Below are 22,368 nucleotides of genomic sequence, written 5' to 3'. Positions count from 1 at the left end.
ATTTCATTATTTTATGTGTTATATTAATCAAAAATAAAATTAATCTTAAATCCATAATCAAAGCGAAAGGAATCACACACAATACATAGAATGAACATGGAACAATAATTGAGTATTACACACATAACTTAGGCTCAATTTACATTGCTGCGAAACGATATGTTTATAGCATAATGAAATTTATGCAACTTGTGTAACATTCAAACAAGATATGAAAAAAATACTTCACGCGTCTTTCAAAATGCATTGCGGCATCAAGCCTTTACTAAATGGGGATACTGGTCATAAAAATTTTCCATTCTTCCATAAGTCATTAACCCATATATTTCATTTTTTCATCTTCACAAATAAGCGAAACAAAAACAACATCCAAGTCCACCATCCGTGTCATGTAAAAGATTGAGGCGTAATCATAAGAATTCTCGAGCATTCTCGCAAATTTTCGCGCAACGAGGTGAAATGACGCGTCCGCTCTTATCCATTCCGCGGCAATGTAAATTGGCCTTATCATTGAGTAAAATCAAACAACATGCATACATTTTTAAATTACATTATAGTCCAGCCATTTTCGTATTAAATCCAACATTAAACACACAGATAAGACAAAGGCGGAGATTAACTTTCATAGGGTTACTTTTAACTAATCTGAAGCCCCGGCAAAGCATTCTTCAGTCAAAAATAGTTGATTTTCCAAAGTTGTGTGCGTCGTATAAAAAAAATGTATAATTTTTTTACAATTCGTTATAATAGTGATAAGAATGCCGTGTACGAGGTTTGGTGTTAACAAAAATAACACTATATTACACGTGAACACTTCAACACACAATGTTCAGGCCAGCAAAGCTGTCAAGGCATCCAAGAACTGCGTCCTCTGGGCAATGGGCAAAGTGATGACCGCCGAATCCATGTAGTCTAACGACACTGAGATGCCGCTCTTTGTGGCTGCTTGCTCAAATGCGGCGCCGAACAGACTGTGGACAATCATTTAGTTTTTTTTAATGATATCATAGGGTATCAGTGCAAAGAAAATAACTTTAGTAAATATTTAAAACTGTAGGTGGCGACACTGGGATAAAATAAAAAGTGAATGCATAACAAAAACAAACAAACGACAGGTACAACGGGCGAGCTTATTGTTAGATAGCAATATCTTCCAGGCACCCTATTAACCACTTATTATATTGTGACACTCACTTCTTGGGTTCCTGCTCGTATCTGGGCGGCACTCCAATCAGCAGGCAAGTAGTATTATCTACGGGCGCGCTGGCTACGAGCGGCCGGTTTCCGCCTGCGGCCGCCGCTGCCCACCGCGCCGCCACACCCAGCCACAGCGGGCCCTTCACGAAGGCGGCTTCGGGAATGCCCTGCAACATTTACAATATTAAACAATTTATTTACCACACTAAACATTACTCGCAACTTATTCAAATGACATAAAAATTACAATACCAACTCACTTGTCACTTTCAAAGTAAACTGCCTAGTGGTCATTGACTTACAATTATATGGACGACGGGTCTAACACAAAAACCACGAAAAAAATGTCCCAAGTCAACCTATTTAAACGTAGTGACATGTAAAGGAATATGAAAAAGCTAAAACGTTGAATTTAATTGTAATGTCATCGCAGTACTGTCTAATTTTGCTTGCTTCGCTGTCAGTCGAACAGACGAAGACTAAAGGCCCATTTAGATGGAGAGAGTTTCTCGTCTCGAAGATACGATTATCGAAAGAATATAAAAAAACTTTCCTCGTCTAAACATTTGCGATTATCGACCGTCCACGTGAGCGATAATCTCCTCGCCTTTCAATATAACGTCTCCGTGTAAACAGAACTCGAAAGCAAAAATCGTATTTCGAGTTTCTGTGCCAGCCGTTTCTACCACGAGTGCAGCGCGCGAGGGTGTTTTGATTATCACTGCTTTTCTAAGACAAGAATTAATGGAACAAGAGCGAAATAAAAATTTCAAATAACGGTGAGTGAGTGAGTGCCTCTGTGGTCGAATATAGCGTGGGCAATATAGTATTTAGGGTGCTCTCGTAACGAATATGGCACTCCTTTCTAAATCCAGGATGAAAAGTCGTGCCCGCACTTTTCAAATAATGGCAAGTTGGGTATCGTTTTTGAGGTATTTGGGGGTGCTCATTACGAACATAGCATTTATTTCTAAATCCAAGATGGCCGACACGACTTTTCACGTAAATGTACTTTTCAATAAACACTCCTCACTAACTCCCCACTCACTCCCTACTCACTCACTCACTCATAACTCACTCACTCACTCACTCACCCACAACTCACTCACTCACTAACCACTCACACACTCACTCACTCACCACTCACTCACTCACCACTCACTGACTCACTCACCCCTCACTCACTCACTCATCACTCACTCACTCACTCACGCACGCACTCACTCACTCACTCATTCAGTCACTCACGCACTCACACACGCACTCACTCGCCCTATAAATTTATCATAATTGTCAGTTTTGTTTGTGTCAGTAGTTATAAAATTTAAAAAAAAAATGATAAATCAAAATTATATTTCTATACAGTGCAATGAACTTAATATTATCAGCAGTTTCAAATTTGAATGGTTTTTGCATCATTTTGATATATCCATAGTCATACCGCAGTAATCACTGAACTCGAATGGCAATTTTCGCACTCAAAACGGTTCGAACCGATTTGTACGATAATCGTATGAACTTGAAAAAATGTCATACGAGATCGTGTTTAGACAAGTCGAAAACTCGTAAGCAAGAATCTCCTTACTACATATTTCTCCATGTAAACAGTCGAGGAGGCGATTAAGTTGCTTACGAGTCTCGTATGACATAATCGTAGGCGAGATTTTAGTTCTTGCCTGAATGTAAACATTATGATACGATAATCTTATGGCGATTATTGCTTACGAGAATCGCCTACGAGTTTTCGTCTCGAAGCGTGCGAGAAACTCTCCCCATCTAAATGGGCCTTAAAGCGTGAATGACGCTCTGTATACGATTTTAACGCCCTATAAGTTCGGACACTTTTTAGCGCGGACTCGACGTCCATATAATTGTAAGTCAATGCTAGTGGTGGTCATTATGGAAAAATCAATTGTAAGATCAATGTAATATGTAAAATACTTCTATCTTTTAAGTTTTCACCAATCTTATGTAAGATCATTGGTTTTCGTCATTTATTGAGTAGGCAAAAATTCTACCACACAGCTTCTTTTAAGAGTCCATGAGGCAGTCCACAGCTCGAGTTAAAATTTTTCCCATACTGAATCGGTTCATGGCGTGCGTCGAGCGCTAGGGACAGTTAAGTTTGTTTTTTTGCTATCATCATTGACTTACAATTATATGGACGTCGGGTCCGCGCTAAAAAGTGTCCGAACTTATAGGGTGTTAAAATCGTATACAGAGCGTCATTCACGCTTTAGTCTTCGTTTGTTCGACTGACAGCGAAGCAAGCAAAATTAGACAGTACTGCGATGACATTACAATTTAAATCTAACGTTTTAGCTTTTTCATATTCCTTTACATGTCACTACGTTTAAATAGGTTGACTTGGGACATTTTTTTTCGTGGTTTTCGTATTAGACCCGTCGTCCATTTATTTGTAAGTCAATGGCTATCATGAACATTTTTAGGAAGCGTGTTTACGCACTGTATCAGTGTATATCTTTTTACTATATTTTTTCCCAAGCGATTGATTCAACACTTACACTGTTAGGCGGAATCGATCAAAGCCATTGAGGTAGTAAAGGCTCTTAAAGGCTCCCATCTTGATATGTCTAGAATATACCATTTTTTTGCTTCCAGGTCCAGCAACAGCGGCTCTAATATGAACTTACGAAATCAATTTTCATATTGACAGTAAAAGAGATTTGTTCCCTGGAAAACCACGAATACCGACGAACAAATAAAAAAGATCAATTTTCAATTGCTTTGTCTCTGTCCTGCTCTATAACTTATTAGTCTTTTTTTTTTAGTACTGTTTTTTCCATTGGAAAAGGCAAAGGCACTAATGCGTCATACAGCCAAGACAGAATAATCTCTTTCTTGTATTCCATTATTAGTCTTATTTCCTCCAAAGGTAAAGTTACCTCGCCCCACCGTTTTGCAGTTTTTCCCCACACCACGGAATAGAACAGCACGCCATTGTTAGAGATATTATCTTTATTACAATAAATACAGAATATTTTTGGAATATACGGAGACGTACACACAGCTCAGTTGTTGGCGCTGTCTATATTTCAGTGCAAACGAGATTTAATATTCATAAATGATGTATCACTGATGAGTTACCAGGAACGCAAAGCCCTTATTTCGTCTCTATTCAGGTTATATACTCGATGATACAAGTAAATAATAATTTATATATTTGTTATAAATTAGAAGTTAGTGTTATATGCTTTATGCCGTCTTGTACATTAAATTCTCAACCCTTCACCACCAGGTGACGTCGGTAATCTTCCTTCCAACGAGGCAGCCGAAAGAACGCTGAGAATAGTACACGACCTCCTGCACGATGAAGTAGCTGAAGGGTCCCGCCAGGTGCAGCTTGCGCGCCGCCAGCGTGGCGTTGACGAGGCGCGCCACGGCCTGCAGCGCCGCCTGCGCCGCGGCCGCGCCCAGCCGCCGGCTGTCGCTGTCGCCGCTGGCCGTGTCCAGCGCCGCCAGCGCGTGCTGGAAGCCGGAGCCCCGGGGCGTGGCCTCCTGGGAACAGCCCATTCACGCTCAGGCAGCACCGTACTTCCCACTCCCACTTGTACCGCGCCGCTGCCACACTGACGTCGCACAATTTAGTAACGAGAGGGCGGTCGCTGGAGTGCTCAAGCGATTCGCCAGGCGTCGCCAACGGCGTTCTCGAGTATATGTGTGATGCACTCTACTAACTATAGCAAGAATGCAGTGTTATCACGAATTGTCAACAGTTATAATGTGCACTTTAGTAGAATCGACCCTTTCATTGGTAGTAAAGAAGGTTTCTTAAAAAATGTCAAATCTGCAAATCTGTAGATCAAATAGATACGTAACATCTACACCATTTGTAAAGTTTTTGAACATCTTTACATGTTACATAATCTCCACATGTTTTTTTTAAATGTGTTAATAACTAATTTAAACTAATGTTTTTTTTATTTAATTTTATATAATTATACAAATACATGTTATCGATTATATATTATATAATATATCATTAGTTATATCTTAAGTATACGTTTTATTATTGTTTTTAATATATGTATCACCAAGACAAATAAATTATTGTAGACTTTAATTTAAACCCTAATTAAAAATTAATTTAAAATTCTCTAAGCTCATTACTAATTTTGTTTTGTTCTGTTTGTTTATAAGGCTTCAACATTTATGTCATTGTGGTTTACTATTTTGGCCTAAGTTATTTATGACAAATATTGTTTGTTGTAAGATGTATTTACTCGTAAGTTGGCTGTTGTTATTCTTTAATAATATAAAAAATTAAATAAAATGTATAATATTGTTACAAAATTCGCTTCCATTCCATTCTGGCGCTATATAAATATAGCCTTAGTACAATATAAAAATGTAAATAAAACATAAGGATATAAGAAACAGAACATTCATACCCCATCGAGCAGTTCGTTATTAGATAACGTATAATGACGTCCACCAATCTAAAACCGGATTATCATGGTTGTTCGCAACCATGCTCAGGATATAAGGCGCACCTCTTCCTCACCACGATATCACACTTAAGTATGCAACCTATGCAAAAAAAAGCAAAAAAAATAACCACCAGTATAGAATACTTACGTGTTCAATAAGGCCAAGTATACAGTAGACCAAGTCCAGAGCAGCAACGACAGGCGAATGCGGCCTGTGCAGCAGAAATGTGACTTGCGTGGGCACGGGCAGCTTGTGCTTGGGCGCCGCGGCCTCCAGCGAGTCCAGCAGGCTCCGGCGGAGCTCCACGTCCATCGAGCGGTACGACTGGCGGGCTTGCTGCAGTGGGAAACTGGAAAATAACTACGTTCAGGAAAACACCGTAAAAGGACAAATAAATGCTTCCCCATTACTATGAATAACGTATTTTATTTTTTCCTTTCAAATTCTGCAATTAGGCGACTGGACTATAATCAGAGAAGTTGGAAAGTATAGGGCGTTCCAGACGATTAAGGCCATTGCCTTATCTCCCATTAATTGCACAGCACGTCAGCTGTTTTCAGTCTTCTAATTGTGTTTGTAGCAACCGTATTTGGGGCAATGGGTTAGGATTGTTAAGCGCATCTCTAGAGCCTCAGAACTATTCACACACTGGCTTTTACTTATTCTTAAAGTAATGTATCCAAATTAACACCCTCGATAAGAAATTAAAAATAAATAGAAAGTTTTACAATCTCCTGAATAATCACTCTTTATAAGATACGAGTTTGAGAAAGTAAGACATCGAAATTGAAATTTAAAAGCTCCCGATACAAAACAGTGTGTTCCAAACATTGACTTACAATTATATGGACGTCGGGTCCGCGCTAAAAAGTGTCCGAACTTATAGGGCGTTAAAATCGTCTACAGAGCGTCATTCACGCTCTAGTCTTCGTTTGTTCCACTGACAGCGAAGCAAGCAAAATTAGAAAGTACTGCGATGACATTACAATTTAAATTCAACGTTTTAGCTTTTTTATATTCCTTTACATGTCACTATGTTGACTTGGGACATTTTTTTCGTGGTTTTTGTATTAGACCCGTCGTCGATTTGTAAGTCAATGGTTCCAAAAAATAAAAAAGTTATCATCTCTATGCCAAGAACTCAAAGAAACAAATTCAATGAGTCCAAACACCATAATATGTAGTTGAGGTGTTACGTAGGTTGCAGATTGTCCTGTTGCAGCTTCAGATCAAGGTTTTAGCTTTTTTATAATATCAAGTGACGGGACGAACTAGTCGTGCGCCTGATGGTAAGCTATACGTCTGTTCACAACAGTTGCAGTGCCACTCGGAGCTTTGATCGCTAAGATCGGAGAGAGACTGCCACTGCGCCCGTCACCCTGAGACATAAGTTGATAAGTCCTATGTGCCTGTAAATGGAAATCGGAAACAACGACGGTACCACAAACCCCCAAACCCGAGACAATATTCTAAACTGACCCGGCCGAGAATCGAACCCGGGACCTCAGAGATGGCGACACCATGTAAATCCGTGTGCAAGCCACTCGACCACAGAGGTCGTCAAAACTACTACACAGATTATAACTCCTCTCTCTTTTGCGTCGGGGGTTAAAAATGATTGGAGGAAACATGACGCTCTGACTCTTACAGCTGGTTTACACGAATACGGGACAAAGTGGTAAACAAAGGTACATAATAATATCGTGCCACATTCGACGATTGATGAGCTATATTTGAACATGTCCTACTTATTACTTTATTAGTGTAAACGGGCTATTACCCCATGTCTGCGAACAGCTGCCGTATCCTTCCTGCACCGGCTATGGTGTGCTGCTTCAAGTAAGGCCCGAGCGCCGGCGCGTGCCGCATCGCGCAGTCCAGGGACCACTGGCGGTACAGCGGCAAGAACGCGTCCTTCTCCAACACCACCTTTGCTGCCTGCACATTAAAACAAACAAGTGACACGCATGTTATACCAGGCAGGTTTGTAACTAGAAGTTTCTTTGTTACAGTCAAAAATTCAGTAGCAGTTGAGCTGGTGGCAGGGAAGTAGTGCCACCTCACCTATTTCTGCCGCCAAGCAGTAATGTCAGCATTACTGTGTTCCGGTTTTGAAGGGTAAAGGTGCTGGTGAAATTGTAGGCACATGAGACTTGTCAACTTATGTCGCAGGGTGACCGGCGCAGTGGCAGTGCCCATCAGACCTTTGCGATTTTAAGATCTGAATGGCACTGCAACTGTAATGGACAGGCGTGTAGCTTACCATCAGGCGCACGACTTGTTCGTCCCGTCACTTGATATTATAAAAAAACAAATCTCTTATTGGGTTCAACCACAAAAAAGGACCAGCATACAGAAAGATTGAGGTCATATTGAACGTTTATTACAGCTCCATTAACGTACCAATATGCATGAATAAAACATTTTATAAGCTTGACTTACTCTGGTATCCGAATTTTCTTTAATACAATAATAATAATAATATAATAACGCACACACCCAACTTAGCCCCGAACTAGGGACACCCTGTGTCGCCGACGCCATGAACACACATAGACAACCACAAATTACACCCAAAATCACGAGAGAAATAAATGTAGGCCATACAAATATTTCTCCTGGCCCGGGAATCAAACCTGGGGCCTCTGCGTGGCAGTCCGGCATGGCAACCATTCATCAACGGGGGTAGTTGTGATCCCCACAAAAAAACTCAGTTGATGAGCATTATAAAACTGGTCAATAATATTCGTTTTCATGAACAACTCGCGCTTGACCAAAAACTGACTATGTCTTTGATTCTTAGGTTTACGCGATTGTTCTACAATAGAAATTGAGACTATTTTTTCTTATCTAAATCACGTACATTAGTTTTTTTCAAAACTGGAACGCAGTAATGCGAAAATTACTGCTTGACGACAGAAGTAGGTAAATCCCTTTGTTGCCAATGGAACTACCAACAGAACTACTAGTAGTTCCACGGGCAAAGCCTGCATGCAATCATACTATTCACGCGAAAGTGTGATGAAATAACTCTTTACCACAAACCTCGCGATGCGGTATATCGAAATTAAAAATTAAAGCAGTATGCGAGATAAAAAGTGGACATACGCAATCTGAGAAAAACCTGGCACAGACAAAAGCTACGATTTGGTACAAAATTGTACTCACAGTGTCAATTTCGGCATCAGTCTGTCTCTGCCCGCCAGCTACATAGCGGTGCAAGGCGTCAATGTCTAAGAGACACCTCGCGGGTGCGCGCCGGTGCAGCGCCGCGTGCGAACAAGCCGCCACGCTCGCCGCCCACAGCACGGCCCAGCCACAGCGCGACATTCGCCACGCCAGGTCCAAGACTACACATGCTACCTAAACAAAAAAATACAAGAATTTCCAGAAGAATAGGATTAAACGTCGAACCTTGATTCGTAGTATACTTTGCAAAACAAAAATGTAGTAATTCTAATCATAAAAGTAAAACAAATTAACTGGGGTCTCTTTTTCCGTGTAAAATAAACTTTAACAACTTGATCTGCAATCTACCATGAGACTCAAGTCTCAAAAAAGTCGCCAAGCAGTAATGTCAGCGTTACTGTGTCCGGTTTTGAAGGTGCTGGTGAAATTACAGGCACATGGGACTTGTCAGCTTGTCTCAGAGTGACGGGCGCAGTGGCAATGCCCCTCAGATCTTTGCTATTTAAAGATCTGAGTGGCACTGCAACTGTTATGGACAGGCGTGTAGATTTCACTAGATATTATAAAAAAAAATGAACTGAGAAATTTGTAAGGATAATAATTTGCAGTATTAAATAGCAATAATTACAGGCTTCCCAAAGTAAGAAAACTGTGTATAATTAAACATGAGGGTATGCCTCCTCTCCTCCCAAGCTCTGCGCGCGCGCCGCCGCTCCACAAGGGCTTCTAGGCCCTCCCTTCCACTTTCTATTTCCTCCTCCTGGAAATATAGTGCAGAAAACTTAAGAGATTTTACATTTATTTTTTCTGTATCTTTTTACTCTTATATTTTTACAAATTTTATACCTATAAAAATTTTATAGTTAAATATACACAATACAATCAAAACAGCCCAAGCCTTACCTCATCTTGATCCTCATCGTCTCTGAAGATCTCATCAAAATTGGGGATGTTTTCCTCATCATCTTTGTACACCAGCCTCACCTGTAATTTAACAATAAGGGCCGGTTCACATAGCAAGTATTAGAACTCATGTCTAATGCTTTTCATATGAACTGGCCCCATAACCGTTCTTATGTATGCAGCATTGATTTATGGTCATGGAGTGCTCTGGTAGGTAAGCACTATCTAGGGCCACTCAAACTGTTGGAGCCAGTAAAGTCCTTCAGTTCCTTAATGCTGTTTGCTCGGAACTGTAATTAGTGGTGAACATAGGACTCAAATGTAGCCACCCTAATAATAAAGAAAATATGGGGCCACTAAGATATTTTTTACCAAATAATAATATTTGTATATAGTAAGCACTCTTACTTATTAAAAACCAGTTACATGACCTGGTGGTGCTCAGACTTCAGATCTCTGGTCTAGTACATAGTCTTGCCACCACATTGTTACATCTTTGCATATTTGCATTTAGAAGGTTGACAAAATATTGACTGTTTTAAGGTAAAAAAGGCGGAGCGATACTCAAGTTGGAAATTAATTATACATGGGGTCACATGTCATTAATGCACAGGCCACACAGAGGTGGCCGCGGCAGCGTTCCGGGCGCGGGAATTTTTGTATTGCACGTGTTTATATGAACTGTGCTACACTGAAACGTGCGGCCGACGCGCCAGAGCCAAGTGGCCAGAGTATAAGTCAACTTTGTTTGTAAAAATTTAATTATAATATTATTCCCTAATTTTATTATCAAGGTGTAACCCATTTTCAACCTAAATAATGCTTAATCCCTTTCACCTTGTTGCAGAACTATAAAAAAGTCATTTCTTCCTTCTATTAAAAGTATAGACTTTGATATCAAAAGTAAATAAGTACTATCACCACTACCTCATGGTTTAAACATAACTCATAGAGCATTATTCCATGTTACTTGTTTTTCATAAGTTTACTAACCCAAAAAAGCTAGGAATTACTGAAAAGTTTTTCCTAGGCGTAACTGAAGAATTTTTCTGCTATTCTCGGGCATTGCAGAATAGCAGTATACGTTGCTCTTATTGAGCAGCAATTACACTGAGCTATGGCCATTTTATCACCACAGTGCATACATGCAATGTATGGTGAGCTTTTATTGTAATGCCTTATATATTTCTGTGTTCGTCCTTTATGTTATTTAATCTTTTGTTTTTTTAAATTTAAAAATAATGATATCCTGTGTTAATGCTTCTATTGTATTTATGCTGTGTTACTTTTTTGGTACTATTGTTTTTTGGATTCGTTATTTTATTTTTGTTTATGTATCACATGTATGTGTTTTGTGATAAATAAACCATTATCTATTTATCTCTCCATCTCAAAGTTTTACTTAGAATAAATTAAGCTCATTCTCACAACAATACAAATTCAAACTAGCACTTTATTAAAAGGGAATAAAGTTAAAACATATCTTCACATACACTTCACACCTGTTTTCCATTGGGGTAGGCAGAGAAAACAGACTTTCACAGGTGACCTCTGTGGCACATGGTTTCCTCTGTGGGTACTGTACCTGCTGCATGAAGGTGTCCCGTATTTGATACTAGGTAGGACCAATTTAGGAAAAGAACTTCTCTAAATTGGCTCTGATCTGAGCCTTCTGGGTAGTGCTCCAGAGTGAATTTTGTTGCACTCTTTGTCCACAGAATTCTTTAGTTGGAGACCAGATAATTGGTGTGGCCTTCTGGCACATTATTACGTGCTACTTCACTTGTAAAAAATATATTTTAATCAAGTTTTAGGCACTACCTACCTACCTACCTTATGTACAACATTTCAACTAACCTGTCCATCACTATACACATTGCATACATCTGTAGGCTTATGAGAGTCCAAAACAAAGAACACTACGTCTTCTTCAGGCTGTAGAATGTCTACCAAGTCCACCGTACCACCACAATTCACCAGCACTACATATTTTATCTCCTCATTGTTCTCTTCATACGCTGTCTTTAACTCGGACATTCCACCCACGGGTACCAATGTGTACGAAATATTATCACACTTAAACAACCCTTGAAGGATTTTACAGGTGCATATCGCGTCGACATCGTAATGAACTAGCAGTAACACTCTCTGAAACGAACAAAATTGCAGTTTATATACCAAAAATACGGATTGGCACTTTAGCGTGTGGATGGTAATTATTTACTTACATTTCCAAGCAATACGTTATAGAAGTCGGTTCTAATGTCTTCTACAAACATTGTACAGCGCAAACGCGGTTTATTCGGTAATGATTTTAAGAAATCATCGTAAAATTAAAAGTAATAACAAAGAAAACACCTGCCCCAAACTTATCCGTTGTCAGTTTGACAACATGAAAACTTCCCGCCAGAATTATCGCTACGTTCATTTATTATGACTTTGTTGTTGTTATCTTCATCGCTCTTAGGATAAAAAGCTATGCCTTCTCTTTCATGTGGATGTTATGTCATTGACTTCATGAGAGCGGGAAATTCAAACAGTTTTTTACGTTTGGGCAGTTGTAAATTCATTAAAATTAACAATTTGTTCAGCGAAATCTATCACCGAAATTCACCGGTCAAATTCTGAGGAATAAACGCGTGTCTTCCTTAACATGAAATTAACTGAAACATCTATCGATTGTATTGCTATAGCTATATCTTTATAATCTATGGGCTAGAACAATTTTCAAAAAGAATCTGCTGCAAGGATGACGAGGAAAAACAATTGGTATGTAAAGCTTATTTTATTATTTCAATTATATTTACATCATCACACAGATTTACAAAATTAAATTTTGTTAATTTGTTTCTTGAATGCTTCCACGTGATGAGAAGCAATTCTGTACGAAATCGTATTAGGTCTTAACAAATTCCCAGAGAGAGCTTGACTGTAGGATCTTATTAAAGACTCGTCTGTTTCTTCGGGATAGAAGTAGTCGTTTATTTCATAGCATAACATTGCTTCAGGGCAATCAAGAGCTCTTAGACATCCCGCGTATTCTGACCACAAAAGTTTTCGCCACTTGATATTATGCCTTTGAGCCAAAGGCACTAAAACGCAAGCTGCAAACACATAATCTCCATAACTGACTGACTGGAACTGTTCCAGAAATTGAGTGTAAAAATCTTGAAAGTTGTTTAGCCCAACAAGTGGTTTATCAAAGTTAAAAGCGTTATTTTTCTTAAAAAGTATTTGTGTGCATTTTTGTAATAAAAGTTTGATTTTCTTGTCCAAGAATAAAGAGTTATCGCAAAGAAATACACACATTATTCGACATAGCCGGTCTGTTATTTCAATATCATTTAGTAGGTCTGGAAAGCACAGCTCATTGAACAGAATCCATTCTAAACTGCAAGTAACAATAAATTCTTTTTCGGCAGTATTCTGAGCTGCTACTCTTTTCGCATGATCGCCAACAACTGTAGGAGTTGAATCTACTTCTTGACTCCTGCTATACAAGGAAAGAATTGGCAAATATATCCAATCTCTAGGTAATATGGGCTCTTGCCACTTTCTCAATACTACATTGGGTCCTGTATTTTTGTAATTTAAATTAACAACCATACTATAACAAATTTTGATGTCTTCTATGGATGTAAGAGCTTTAGAGAATCCGTCGGCATCAGATAAAGAAACAAGATTCAAAAGTCTCTCTGCTGTGAACCATTGCTTGTTGAAGACAACATTGTTGAAAAGATAATCAAGCTCATATATCTTATCTATTCTTAGAATGTAACACAGTTTACTTGCAACAGTATAAAACAGGTCTTTTTTTGACTCAGGGATTTCATTTTGAACAGATAACTTCACAATTGCGAATACAAAATCTGTTTCTATTCTTGTAAACCAGTTATCACATATACTTGGTGATTTTTTCATTAAAATGTTTAGATATGTTGAAATGCTCTCAAGAAAGCTTGTTGCAATATCTTTATCGGTGACAAGGGTTAGTAAATTAAATAGAGAAGCCAAGAATGGGATAGGCGATAGTACACTTAACAGGGGCAAGACTTTTTGGGCTGAATCAATCACTGACCCTGCAAGACTCATTAAATTTTTGACCAGGTGAAGATCTTTGTTTTCAATTCCTGATAGCAAATTTGAACTGGTTGTTAGATTCTTTGTAATCTCTTTATATCCTCTTGAGGTTACCAAATTCTTTAAGGAATCATTGAGAAACTTCATTTGCATTTTTTCAGCTAGTAGCATTGTTTTACAGCAATCTAAAGCAGCACACATTAATCTTAAATGTGCACAAGTGTAATTTTCAGACTGAGCTAGCTGTGCCATCCATTTTTGTGTACCCTCCTTTATAAGGGGATATACAACTTGTTTGTAATTATGTAAATTTATCCAATCACAGCTTAGCAACTTATTCACAAATTGCAAAATCACTGCACAATGAGTAGCTGATATCACTGAGGAGTTGATAAAGATATCTGTTCCCTGTACATGTTTGTGCAGACATGTTCCTACTATTGGAGATAATGACAGTGCATTTTCGAGACCAACACCAAAATTTAATAAGTTAGAAAGTATACAGAATGCTTCAATCTGTATTCTTAATCCATAAGTTCCATCCACTCCCGAGCTGACATACTCAGATATTGCTTTCAGGATATTATATTTTGTTACTAACAAGTGACCTATTTCTTGAGACTGTAATGACAGAATCCTTAGCAATTTTATTGCAGCTAGTACTGGTTTTCCATTGTACACAATCTGAGGATTAAATGCAAAGTTTATGCTTGTTATTGGAACAAAGCACTTAATAATTGTTTGCATTAAATTTTCTGCTTGTACTATTTTCATAGTTGTTTCTACTGAATCCCTTGCCAGTCTCGTTAATATTTGCAATGCATATTGAACACAGTTGAAACTCGGTTGGACAGTTTCTAAAATATAGTACAATCTTTGCAGAATATCAGTTCGCAATAAAGCGGCAATAATATCTATTTCAGCTAAGTGAAAGTCTTTTAGCTCTGATTCTTTGGATTCCAACTCTTTTATTTCTGATTTATCATTTTCTAAACATGGTTGTTTTGTTCCTTCCTCAAATCCCAGCAAGGCATCGAGACAGGCCTCATCTATTCTATTATACAACAAATTTCTCATTGCTTTCAGAGCTGGCTCTAAAATTATGGTTTTATTTTCATCCATTGCTATTCTGATAACAAAAAAAAATTTACTCAAAGGAATCTCCAACACATCTTTGTAAGTTCCTGCACTGTAGTATTCTAAAACTCCTGCTAAAGTATTCAAGGCCATAACTCTTTGCTGTGTGATTGTTGAACGGGACAATTCAAAGAGTTCAGTGAGAGAATAACCAGGTCTATGTGGTTCTTCACCATGATGGAACAATGTCTTTGTGTTTTCCGTATATTCCATTGTATAGGGCAGTAAATATCCTTTAAAATCAAACCTAGCTTCATAGGGTTCCTCAGTATTGATTTTTTTGCTTTCTTCTATACCCTTCATCCATTCTAACTTATCCTTTTCCAAAGATTCAAAGTGTAGCCATTTATTAACTAATGGGTGAGATAAAACATCATTTTCCCAAAGAGAATCATTATCATATGTAGAAGTTTGTCCAGGGTCCATAGATTCACTTATGTCCATTTTATTTTCAACATATTGTTTAAAATTGTCAGTATCTGGTAGCCTTTTCCCACTTGATGGGGCAGATTTAGTTTCAGTGGCAGATAGTTTCCTTTTAGCTTTTATAAATTCTATCAACTTAGGGTCTAAACTGCAGAGTAACTTCTGTTGTTCCTCCAATATTTCGTTCTCAGACATTGTATTTAATAATTTTATGTTTTCGTTGTGAATGTCGTTAGCTTCGTTAGAAGACAGTATGTAACTTTTTGTCGGTAGATTCTTATAATTGGAAATTTTAACATTGGAAGAACCTGCTTCATCAACCTCCATTTCCCCAGGTTTTTTATGTTTTTTCTCGAACTCTTGACTCTGAATACTCTTCTTGCCAGGTGCTATGTTGAGATCCCTTTTCGTAGCAACCGGAAATCCTTGTAAAGGCATTTTTGTTACATTTAAATCTTCAAACCGGTCAACATTTTTTTCAACGATATCTCCCAGAAGTTTAGGTATTATTTTAGGGTAATAGACGTTGTCATCTTCGTTTTCTTGACTTGGAGTTTGTTCTTGAGCGTTTTTTTCGAAAATGTCCCCTACTAAAGACCTACGGCTAGAACCTACCTCAGTTTTCATTCGTTTCTCCTGATTTTTAAGGCCTTTAGATTGTGCATATTTTGAAGGTTTCCGTGTAGCTGAGTCCGAGGTATTGGGTCTCTTCGTAGGTTCACTACGACGTAAATTGGTCACCTGGGCAGCTGGTTGATAGTTGTTTTTACTCTTTTCTCTTAAAAATTCTTCTTGCATACGGAGAAGATCGTCTTCATCTTCACCTGGTTTAGGTCTCTTGATCATTTTAATACGATTTTGTGGTGTATTTATAGTTTTATTTTAAACAAAGAGTTTTTTGTACCACAACAAACATTTAAGTTAGGTTATGTTGTTTTTTCTTATTTTCTTGGCTTGACAGTAGGTAAATTAGCATTAATGATATCAGTGGAGTGTTTTCATTTTCAAAAATTTCTATTTTGAAAAAATCTAATTCGTAAGAAAAATAAATATTTTTCCGGTAATTTTTCCAGTACTTTTCCGTTTATTTTCCACATTTGACGTTGACACTTGTCAAAAGTTGATGTTACGGTAGTGGTGATGTAGTTGTGAGATTTTTTAATCTCGTTTTTCTATATGTTTATAGGCGTGAATTATAAAATGAACTTGTTTAGCTAACTATGCAAGTTTATTTTATAATTCACGCTATATAAAACTTCAAAAGATATTCCTAAACGTAGAATATATAATATAGACCATCCAAATTATATTTTCCAAATTGTTCAAATTTTTCCAATATTTCGGGAAATTTCCACAATTTGGAAATTTTCGTGAAACTACCCGACAATATTTGCAAAGAGGGTTTATGATATACGTTGGGTTATGGAAAAATTATCATATAAAAAAATCGTATTGTTCAGAAAAATGAATATTTTTCCGAACATTTTTCAAATGTTTTTTCTTTTATTTTTTTTTTCTCAAGGATGTTTTTTGCGATTATGTAAACTGTCTAACATAGACAAATAAGTTCGATACAATATATTCAATTATTCATTTACAGAAAAAAAAATTAAAACAATCTCTAAATGACTTACAATATCAAATTGAAACACAGAGACACGCCAGAGTTAGTGTTTTTCTATGAATCAATGTTTTTATTCAAAAATATCGATGCATCGAATAGAATTTCTTCTTGTCGATACATCGAATCAATCCGATGATCGTACGATAAACATCAAATGGATTCGATACGTCGATGTTCAACGAATATCCCTATTTCTTTCGCTGTTGTGACTTCAAGTTTATTTTATAATTCACGCTAAATAAAATTTCAAAAGATATTTTTAAAAGTGTAACATAAATTAAAGCCTTCGAAATTATGTTCTTCTAATCCAATCATAACGATTAACGATTTTAAACATTGAACCGAATTTACTCTTCAAATCCATGTATTTGCTTTCTTGATTATTTGTCAATAAACTAAAGCAAAGTTTAGCAACGTTACGTCAAGCAAAATTTCACTGCAAACGTCGTGCTTCAAGGAAAGTTTGAAATAAAATTATATTTTAAAATTAAATGTAAACCAACGTCTTTTATTCTGTGAGCGGATTATATAAAAACATACTGTATTAATTTTCAAAATAATTTTTATATATTCGTGTATGATTTCCACCGTATTTTCACCACGTTTCTATTGAAGTATACTCTCTACCCTAATTCTTTAACATTCCAAACGCCAAGCCAATGCAAAAAAAAAGAAAACTTTAAAAACACGAGCACGAGGCAGCATTTTTCTAAAACTATAGAAAAATACCGAGAAACCCAACAGAATGCCGAAAGCAAAGGGCAATATAGACAAATTAAAACATCCGAACAGTAGAAAAACGTTGAATCTTGCAAAGCAAATGAAGAAAAGTGAAAAAAGAGATCAGAAGAAACTTGGTACTCACATCAAACAGAACATGACTGGAGAGAAAATTCTCTGGTTTAAGGAAAGAATACCGGAAAACTGCACTGTTTTAACCAAGCAACAAGTGTTAGAGCTTATTCAAACGTATTTAGCTAGATTTGACGAGGAACTGGAACAGATAATGCTGAAGAATTCTGTAGGTCAGAGAAAGACTCGTCAGCATGCCAGTAGGGAAGATATCATCAATATAACAAAGAAGAGGGAGTTAGATGAATTTGAAACTTGTGGTATGGAGATGCCTGACCTCATGGATCAGTCACAAATGGAAGTTTTAAGAAATTGGAATGGTGAACTAAGGTTCTTGCAAAACTTTAAATTGAAGAGATTTGCTAAGAAACATTTAATATAAGTTTAAAAGACATGCAGCATTTTTTTTTATAATTTTTTTACTTGATTTATATTTTTAACCAAGCTTCTTATACAGGGTGTTCCAAAAATACCACGACACATCGACACTGGGTAGGTGAGCTCTATATCTAGCAGAAAACAATAATTTGACCTTAGTAAAAGTGGTTTGATTTTCGAGATATTGGCACTTTTTATGTTTTAGAAGAACTACTTTTTGTTAGGTTTTACTCTATTATTGCCAGGGGTACCTGTAAGTCAAATCTATAACACCAGTCTCCCATTTTGCAGCTTTGTGTAGACAGTATCTATTATCAATATCTTAGATTGTTGTGATTCAAAATGAAACTATTTTTAAATTGCACATAGTGGTTGTTGCAAACAAATCAACATTTTGTGCTCTATATTCCCAATGGTCACGGCTGACTCAGCAACAAATATACATTAATAAAATATATAACACAGAGAAATTGAATAAGTAAGACAAATATATAAGTTGACTATTTTATTAATAAGTAAAGTATTTACAGCTTTCAAAACAACCAATTTATGAGTGTGAAGGGCTACCATGAAATTGCAAGTGACCGTTTGAACACAACCTGAAAACATTCATGCTAGTCCCACATCTTTATAATTAAAATTCTGATAGATTACAAAAAAAGTGTCAGTCGCTCCGTCACGTACAAAAATTAGTAAACAATTCATATAGCTGTTTCAGTACAGGTTCTATTGAACAGCATGATAAAATTAAATAAATAAAAGAAATATCTCACTGATAGCATCATTAGCATACTTTTCACTTTTATATGACCTGTATTATCCTTAAATTACTGTGATCCGGTTTAATGGACCATGCTTTTTGTTAAGCTCTGAATGAACAGTACTCTATATTGCACAATTAGCCATTTATCATCTCAGAACTAAAATTTAGGTAAAGTAAACTACAACAATAAATTGCCTTATCGGAGTTACATTCAAGCTGCCATAACATATTAAACAATGAACATAAAATGACTGTTCTCGAAATTATCAACTATGAAGTAATAAATGGTAAAATGTTGCATACTTACAAGATACTACACATTAGATTAGGGAAAACTCCAGCTGAAAAAACACTACTGAAATTGCTGCATGCTTTGGTCTCTAACTTTCCTGTTTCACTCCCACTTGCTAAGGATTGAGATCCTTAAATGCTTATTCAATAATGACAAGTAATACTACTACTTCTGGATATAGCGCTCACAATTTATTTTAACGTGTAAAGAGGCCATGTTTAATTTGCAGCATATTTTCCACTAGATTCGTCCTTAGGTCGTAAGGTTTGTGTAACAGCTAATTATTATAAAAATGCACAACTGACAATAATATTAAGACTTAGCTTATAACTACCTGTTTGAAAACAAGAAAGGTAGCATAGAAAAACATTGTTCAATATAAATTATATTCATGAAGTGTTGTTGTGAACAATTATATAGGATGGTGCTGCTGGTCTATCAAAACAATGAACTATGTTTTGGAAGATTACTATTTTTATTCACACGCATTGAAACTAATTCCTCTTGACTTGACACACTGTCTTTAAAATTACAGTAATTATTATTCTGTTAATCCCTAACATTATAAGCTTCTATAACGACTTTGATGGTGGACACTATAACCAATTACAGGTTATAGCATGGTATGTTAGTAATGCCAACCAAGTAGTCTTCCAGAAACAACAATGGTATAAAAATTCTGCTTGTTTATAAATAGTGAACTATATAACTCAAGTCTGATACTTGAACTATGAAGAGAACTATGCCCTACACTACATTACTAACACGTACATTCAATAGGTGATAAATAAAATTAATAATAAACACAAGACAACACTAATTTATAAAAAAATACAAAATAAATACACATTGTTCTTGAAATGACTGCAATTAGCATAAAAATATTACAATTTATAATGCAAATTTGGAGTTGATCCAAAATGAACTGCTTATAAATAAAATTTAAACCATTTTCTTATAATGTTCCTAACTATTAAGCTTTAAATGTAGTTTTTTTACTGCTACTTCTTATCTAGGCACTTCAATAGTCTGTTAATATTATAAATATTATGTATGTCACACACCTGCCTCATATTGATGAATAAGACATTATTCAAGTCAAGTGAGATAACAGCTCCTAAAACTTGTTTGTTTATGGTATTAATATCAATAATTATTAACATATATCAACTTAACACATTTATTTTTAAACTGTTTATATCATAAACATTTATTTTAAAGATCTACAAGCTGGACAGATTTCAAAATTCATTTAATTAACCACACTTTTATGGATTTTGCAACATTTGTGCATAAATAAATATCTTTTTTACTGTATTGTCAACTTTACATTTCATTATTTTTGAAATTCATTTTATTTTTTAATAATTTAATGCTGTGTTTTGCCTATACACTTTTTTAATTTTCTATTTTACATTTTAATATTTAGAGAGCATACCTGTCAGCACCCAATCAGACTGATATTCATACTCCTCAATAATTTTCACTTTAATTCTACATCTCCATTGCTTACAAGAAAACCTTAAATTGACTAATTAAGTAAACAAATCAGGTGAACAAAGGTAGGTGGTAGAAGTCATACCCTCTCTGACCTCTAGCTGCCAGCCAGATGTAGACTACATGATATGCTCCTGGGACAAAACATATCATACCTGCCACAAAGAAAACTGCACCTTGTAGCCCATTCTCAGGTTCAGCTACTGCGTAAGCACCCATGCCAAGGAGTCCTACTCCTACAAGAAGGAGTATGACAGCTGCACACACTGTTTTCCAGTTCTCCCTGACTTTGGGATGATTCCAGCAGTACGTGGATTGAGCAGCTTCCACATACTCATGTATGAGGGAATCAGAATCTCTAGATGTTGTGTCTTCAGTACACTTATAAGTTTTGCTGCAAAAAATGGAAAATTGAATAACGTATGACTCGAAACATGCAATGCTGAAAAATATATGTACATTTATTAGTATGGATAATGGTATTGCTGGACGTTAATTTATACATAGCACGGCGTAATCATAAACTTTCTACTGTCTCAGTGGGAAAACAGCGAGTATTGTAGGTTGCTGAACCAATTGATTAGTAAACATTAACAAGCAATTAGAGCAGTATTTCAGCGAGAAACTGCGGGGTGTGAGTAACCACTTGCGCTTAGAAGTTCAACCGCCTTTGCCCCACTAAGGTAAACTGACTCATTAAAGGTCAAGAACATCATGGCAGTTTCACACAAAGAACGGACGTCCAACCTTCGTAAATGCCTACGCACTGCTACAAACTGATGAATGAAACATGAAATTGGTCTCACCTGGCCAAATAATCCGTTCCATTCTTTAATTTATTCTGTAATGGGGATCTATCACCAGTTGCGCCGTAAACTTTGATGGCTTCGTCTGTCTCCTCTTCGAATGCGTCGTCGATTGAAAAACGTTTGTCATTGGTACCAAACGGCCGTGTCATTGTTAAATTTTATTCTTATTAAGCTGGAGATGTAAAAGAAACATTACAATTTTCGTACAAAGACAAAACACAGCTGTCAATTTGTCATGTCAACATATCGCCATATTGATTTGGGTCCGATTAGAAACCACAAGCGAAATGTCAATAATTTACTAACTTCACCTCTTCTTTTGGCTCAATTTTCGACCTGTGTACGTAATACTTCGTGTATCACTGTTATTATTTGTAAAATGTTATACATAAAGATATGTGGATGTTTTACAGCGTTGACTATACTCTCCGCTATACTTGTAATGATAACATACTGAAAGACGAAAGAAAGCTTTTAAACGTACTTGAAATAACGGTAAAAAAAAAGAAACCGGTCGGATACATTACAAAAACTATGTTATAATTTGGGAGGCTCATAATAAGTTCTACGTTTGGAAATATCGTCTGAAGTTTTATTTAGCATAGTATATCTAAAAGCCACGAGAACGAGTTTTTAAAAGTATTTTGCCACAACGAAAAAAGCTCCGACAAACAAAACCACCCACCACCACTTGTTGGCTCCATCATTGTCGTTCAGTAACTTCAAGTTTTGAAAGGCGTGAACGTCAAATGTGGAAAAATTTCCGGGA

At 36.6% G+C, this 22,368-nt stretch overlaps 4 protein-coding genes across 4 annotated transcripts; 1 reads left to right on the top strand and 3 right to left on the bottom strand.

Moving 5' to 3' along the window:
* Window positions 1-58: 58 nt before the first annotated feature.
* LOC113225379 (cell division control protein 45 homolog) lies at window positions 59-12,035 on the bottom strand. The gene is made up of 10 exons (XM_026457672.1): window positions 11,970-12,035; window positions 11,599-11,889; window positions 9,742-9,822; window positions 9,467-9,598; window positions 8,818-9,012; window positions 7,430-7,587; window positions 5,797-5,998; window positions 4,519-4,716; window positions 1,195-1,364; window positions 59-971 (listed from the first exon to the last, which is right to left on the bottom strand). Exons 1-10 carry the CDS (start codon window positions 12,018-12,020, stop codon window positions 830-832), a joined length of 1,620 nt encoding a protein of 539 aa, XP_026313457.1. The 5' UTR covers window positions 12,021-12,035; the 3' UTR covers window positions 59-829.
* A 391-nt stretch (window positions 12,036-12,426) lies between these two features.
* LOC113225357 (RNA polymerase II-associated protein 1) lies at window positions 12,427-16,245 on the bottom strand. The gene has a single exon (XM_026457640.1). The coding sequence runs from the start codon at window positions 16,228-16,230 to the stop codon at window positions 12,571-12,573; it is 3,660 nt and encodes a 1,219-aa protein (XP_026313425.1). The 5' UTR covers window positions 16,231-16,245; the 3' UTR covers window positions 12,427-12,570.
* A 1,437-nt stretch (window positions 16,246-17,682) lies between these two features.
* Window positions 17,683-18,252, top strand: LOC113225429 (translation machinery-associated protein 16 homolog). The gene has a single exon (XM_026457738.1). The coding sequence runs from the start codon at window positions 17,754-17,756 to the stop codon at window positions 18,240-18,242; it is 489 nt and encodes a 162-aa protein (XP_026313523.1). The 5' UTR covers window positions 17,683-17,753; the 3' UTR covers window positions 18,243-18,252.
* Window positions 18,253-20,601: 2,349 nt separating this feature from the next.
* LOC113225423 (transmembrane protein 134) lies at window positions 20,602-21,825 on the bottom strand. Its single transcript, XM_026457732.1, has 2 exons — window positions 21,597-21,825; window positions 20,602-21,184 (listed from the first exon to the last, which is right to left on the bottom strand). The coding sequence occupies exons 1-2, from the start codon at window positions 21,746-21,748 to the stop codon at window positions 20,842-20,844; spliced, it is 495 nt and encodes a 164-aa protein (XP_026313517.1). The 5' UTR covers window positions 21,749-21,825; the 3' UTR covers window positions 20,602-20,841.
* Window positions 21,826-22,368: the final 543 nt, after the last annotated feature.

Source organism: Hyposmocoma kahamanoa, unplaced genomic scaffold, assembly GCF_003589595.1.
Source record: "Hyposmocoma kahamanoa isolate Upper Pololo Valley unplaced genomic scaffold, ASM358959v1 160, whole genome shotgun sequence".
Classification (NCBI taxonomy): domain Eukaryota; kingdom Metazoa; phylum Arthropoda; class Insecta; order Lepidoptera; family Cosmopterigidae; genus Hyposmocoma; species Hyposmocoma kahamanoa.
The sequence above is the reverse complement of the archived record's forward strand: the minus strand, read 5'-3'. Positions and strand labels throughout refer to the sequence as shown.

Excerpts from the sequence above, each read along its gene's own strand:
- LOC113225379 (XM_026457672.1), bottom strand. The coding sequence starts at position 12,020 with ATGTTTGTAGAAGACATTAGAACCGACTTCTATAACGTATTGCTTGGA. Across the intron at positions 1,365-4,518 it reads GCTACTTCATCGTGCAGGAG|GGCATTCCCGAAGCCGCCTT; the intron begins GTCGTGTACTAT and ends TAAATGTTGCAG. Across the intron at positions 972-1,194 it reads TACGAGCAGGAACCCAAGAA|TCTGTTCGGCGCCGCATTTG; the intron begins GTGAGTGTCACA and ends GATTGTCCACAG.
- LOC113225357 (XM_026457640.1), bottom strand. The coding sequence starts at position 16,230 with ATGATCAAGAGACCTAAACCAGGTGAAGATGAAGACGATCTTCTCCGT.
- LOC113225429 (XM_026457738.1), top strand. The coding sequence starts at position 17,754 with ATGCCGAAAGCAAAGGGCAATATAGACAAATTAAAACATCCGAACAGT.
- LOC113225423 (XM_026457732.1), bottom strand. The coding sequence starts at position 21,748 with ATGACACGGCCGTTTGGTACCAATGACAAACGTTTTTCAATCGACGAC. Across the intron at positions 21,185-21,596 it reads GGAACGGATTATTTGGCCAG|CAAAACTTATAAGTGTACTG; the intron begins GTGAGACCAATT and ends CATTTTTTGCAG.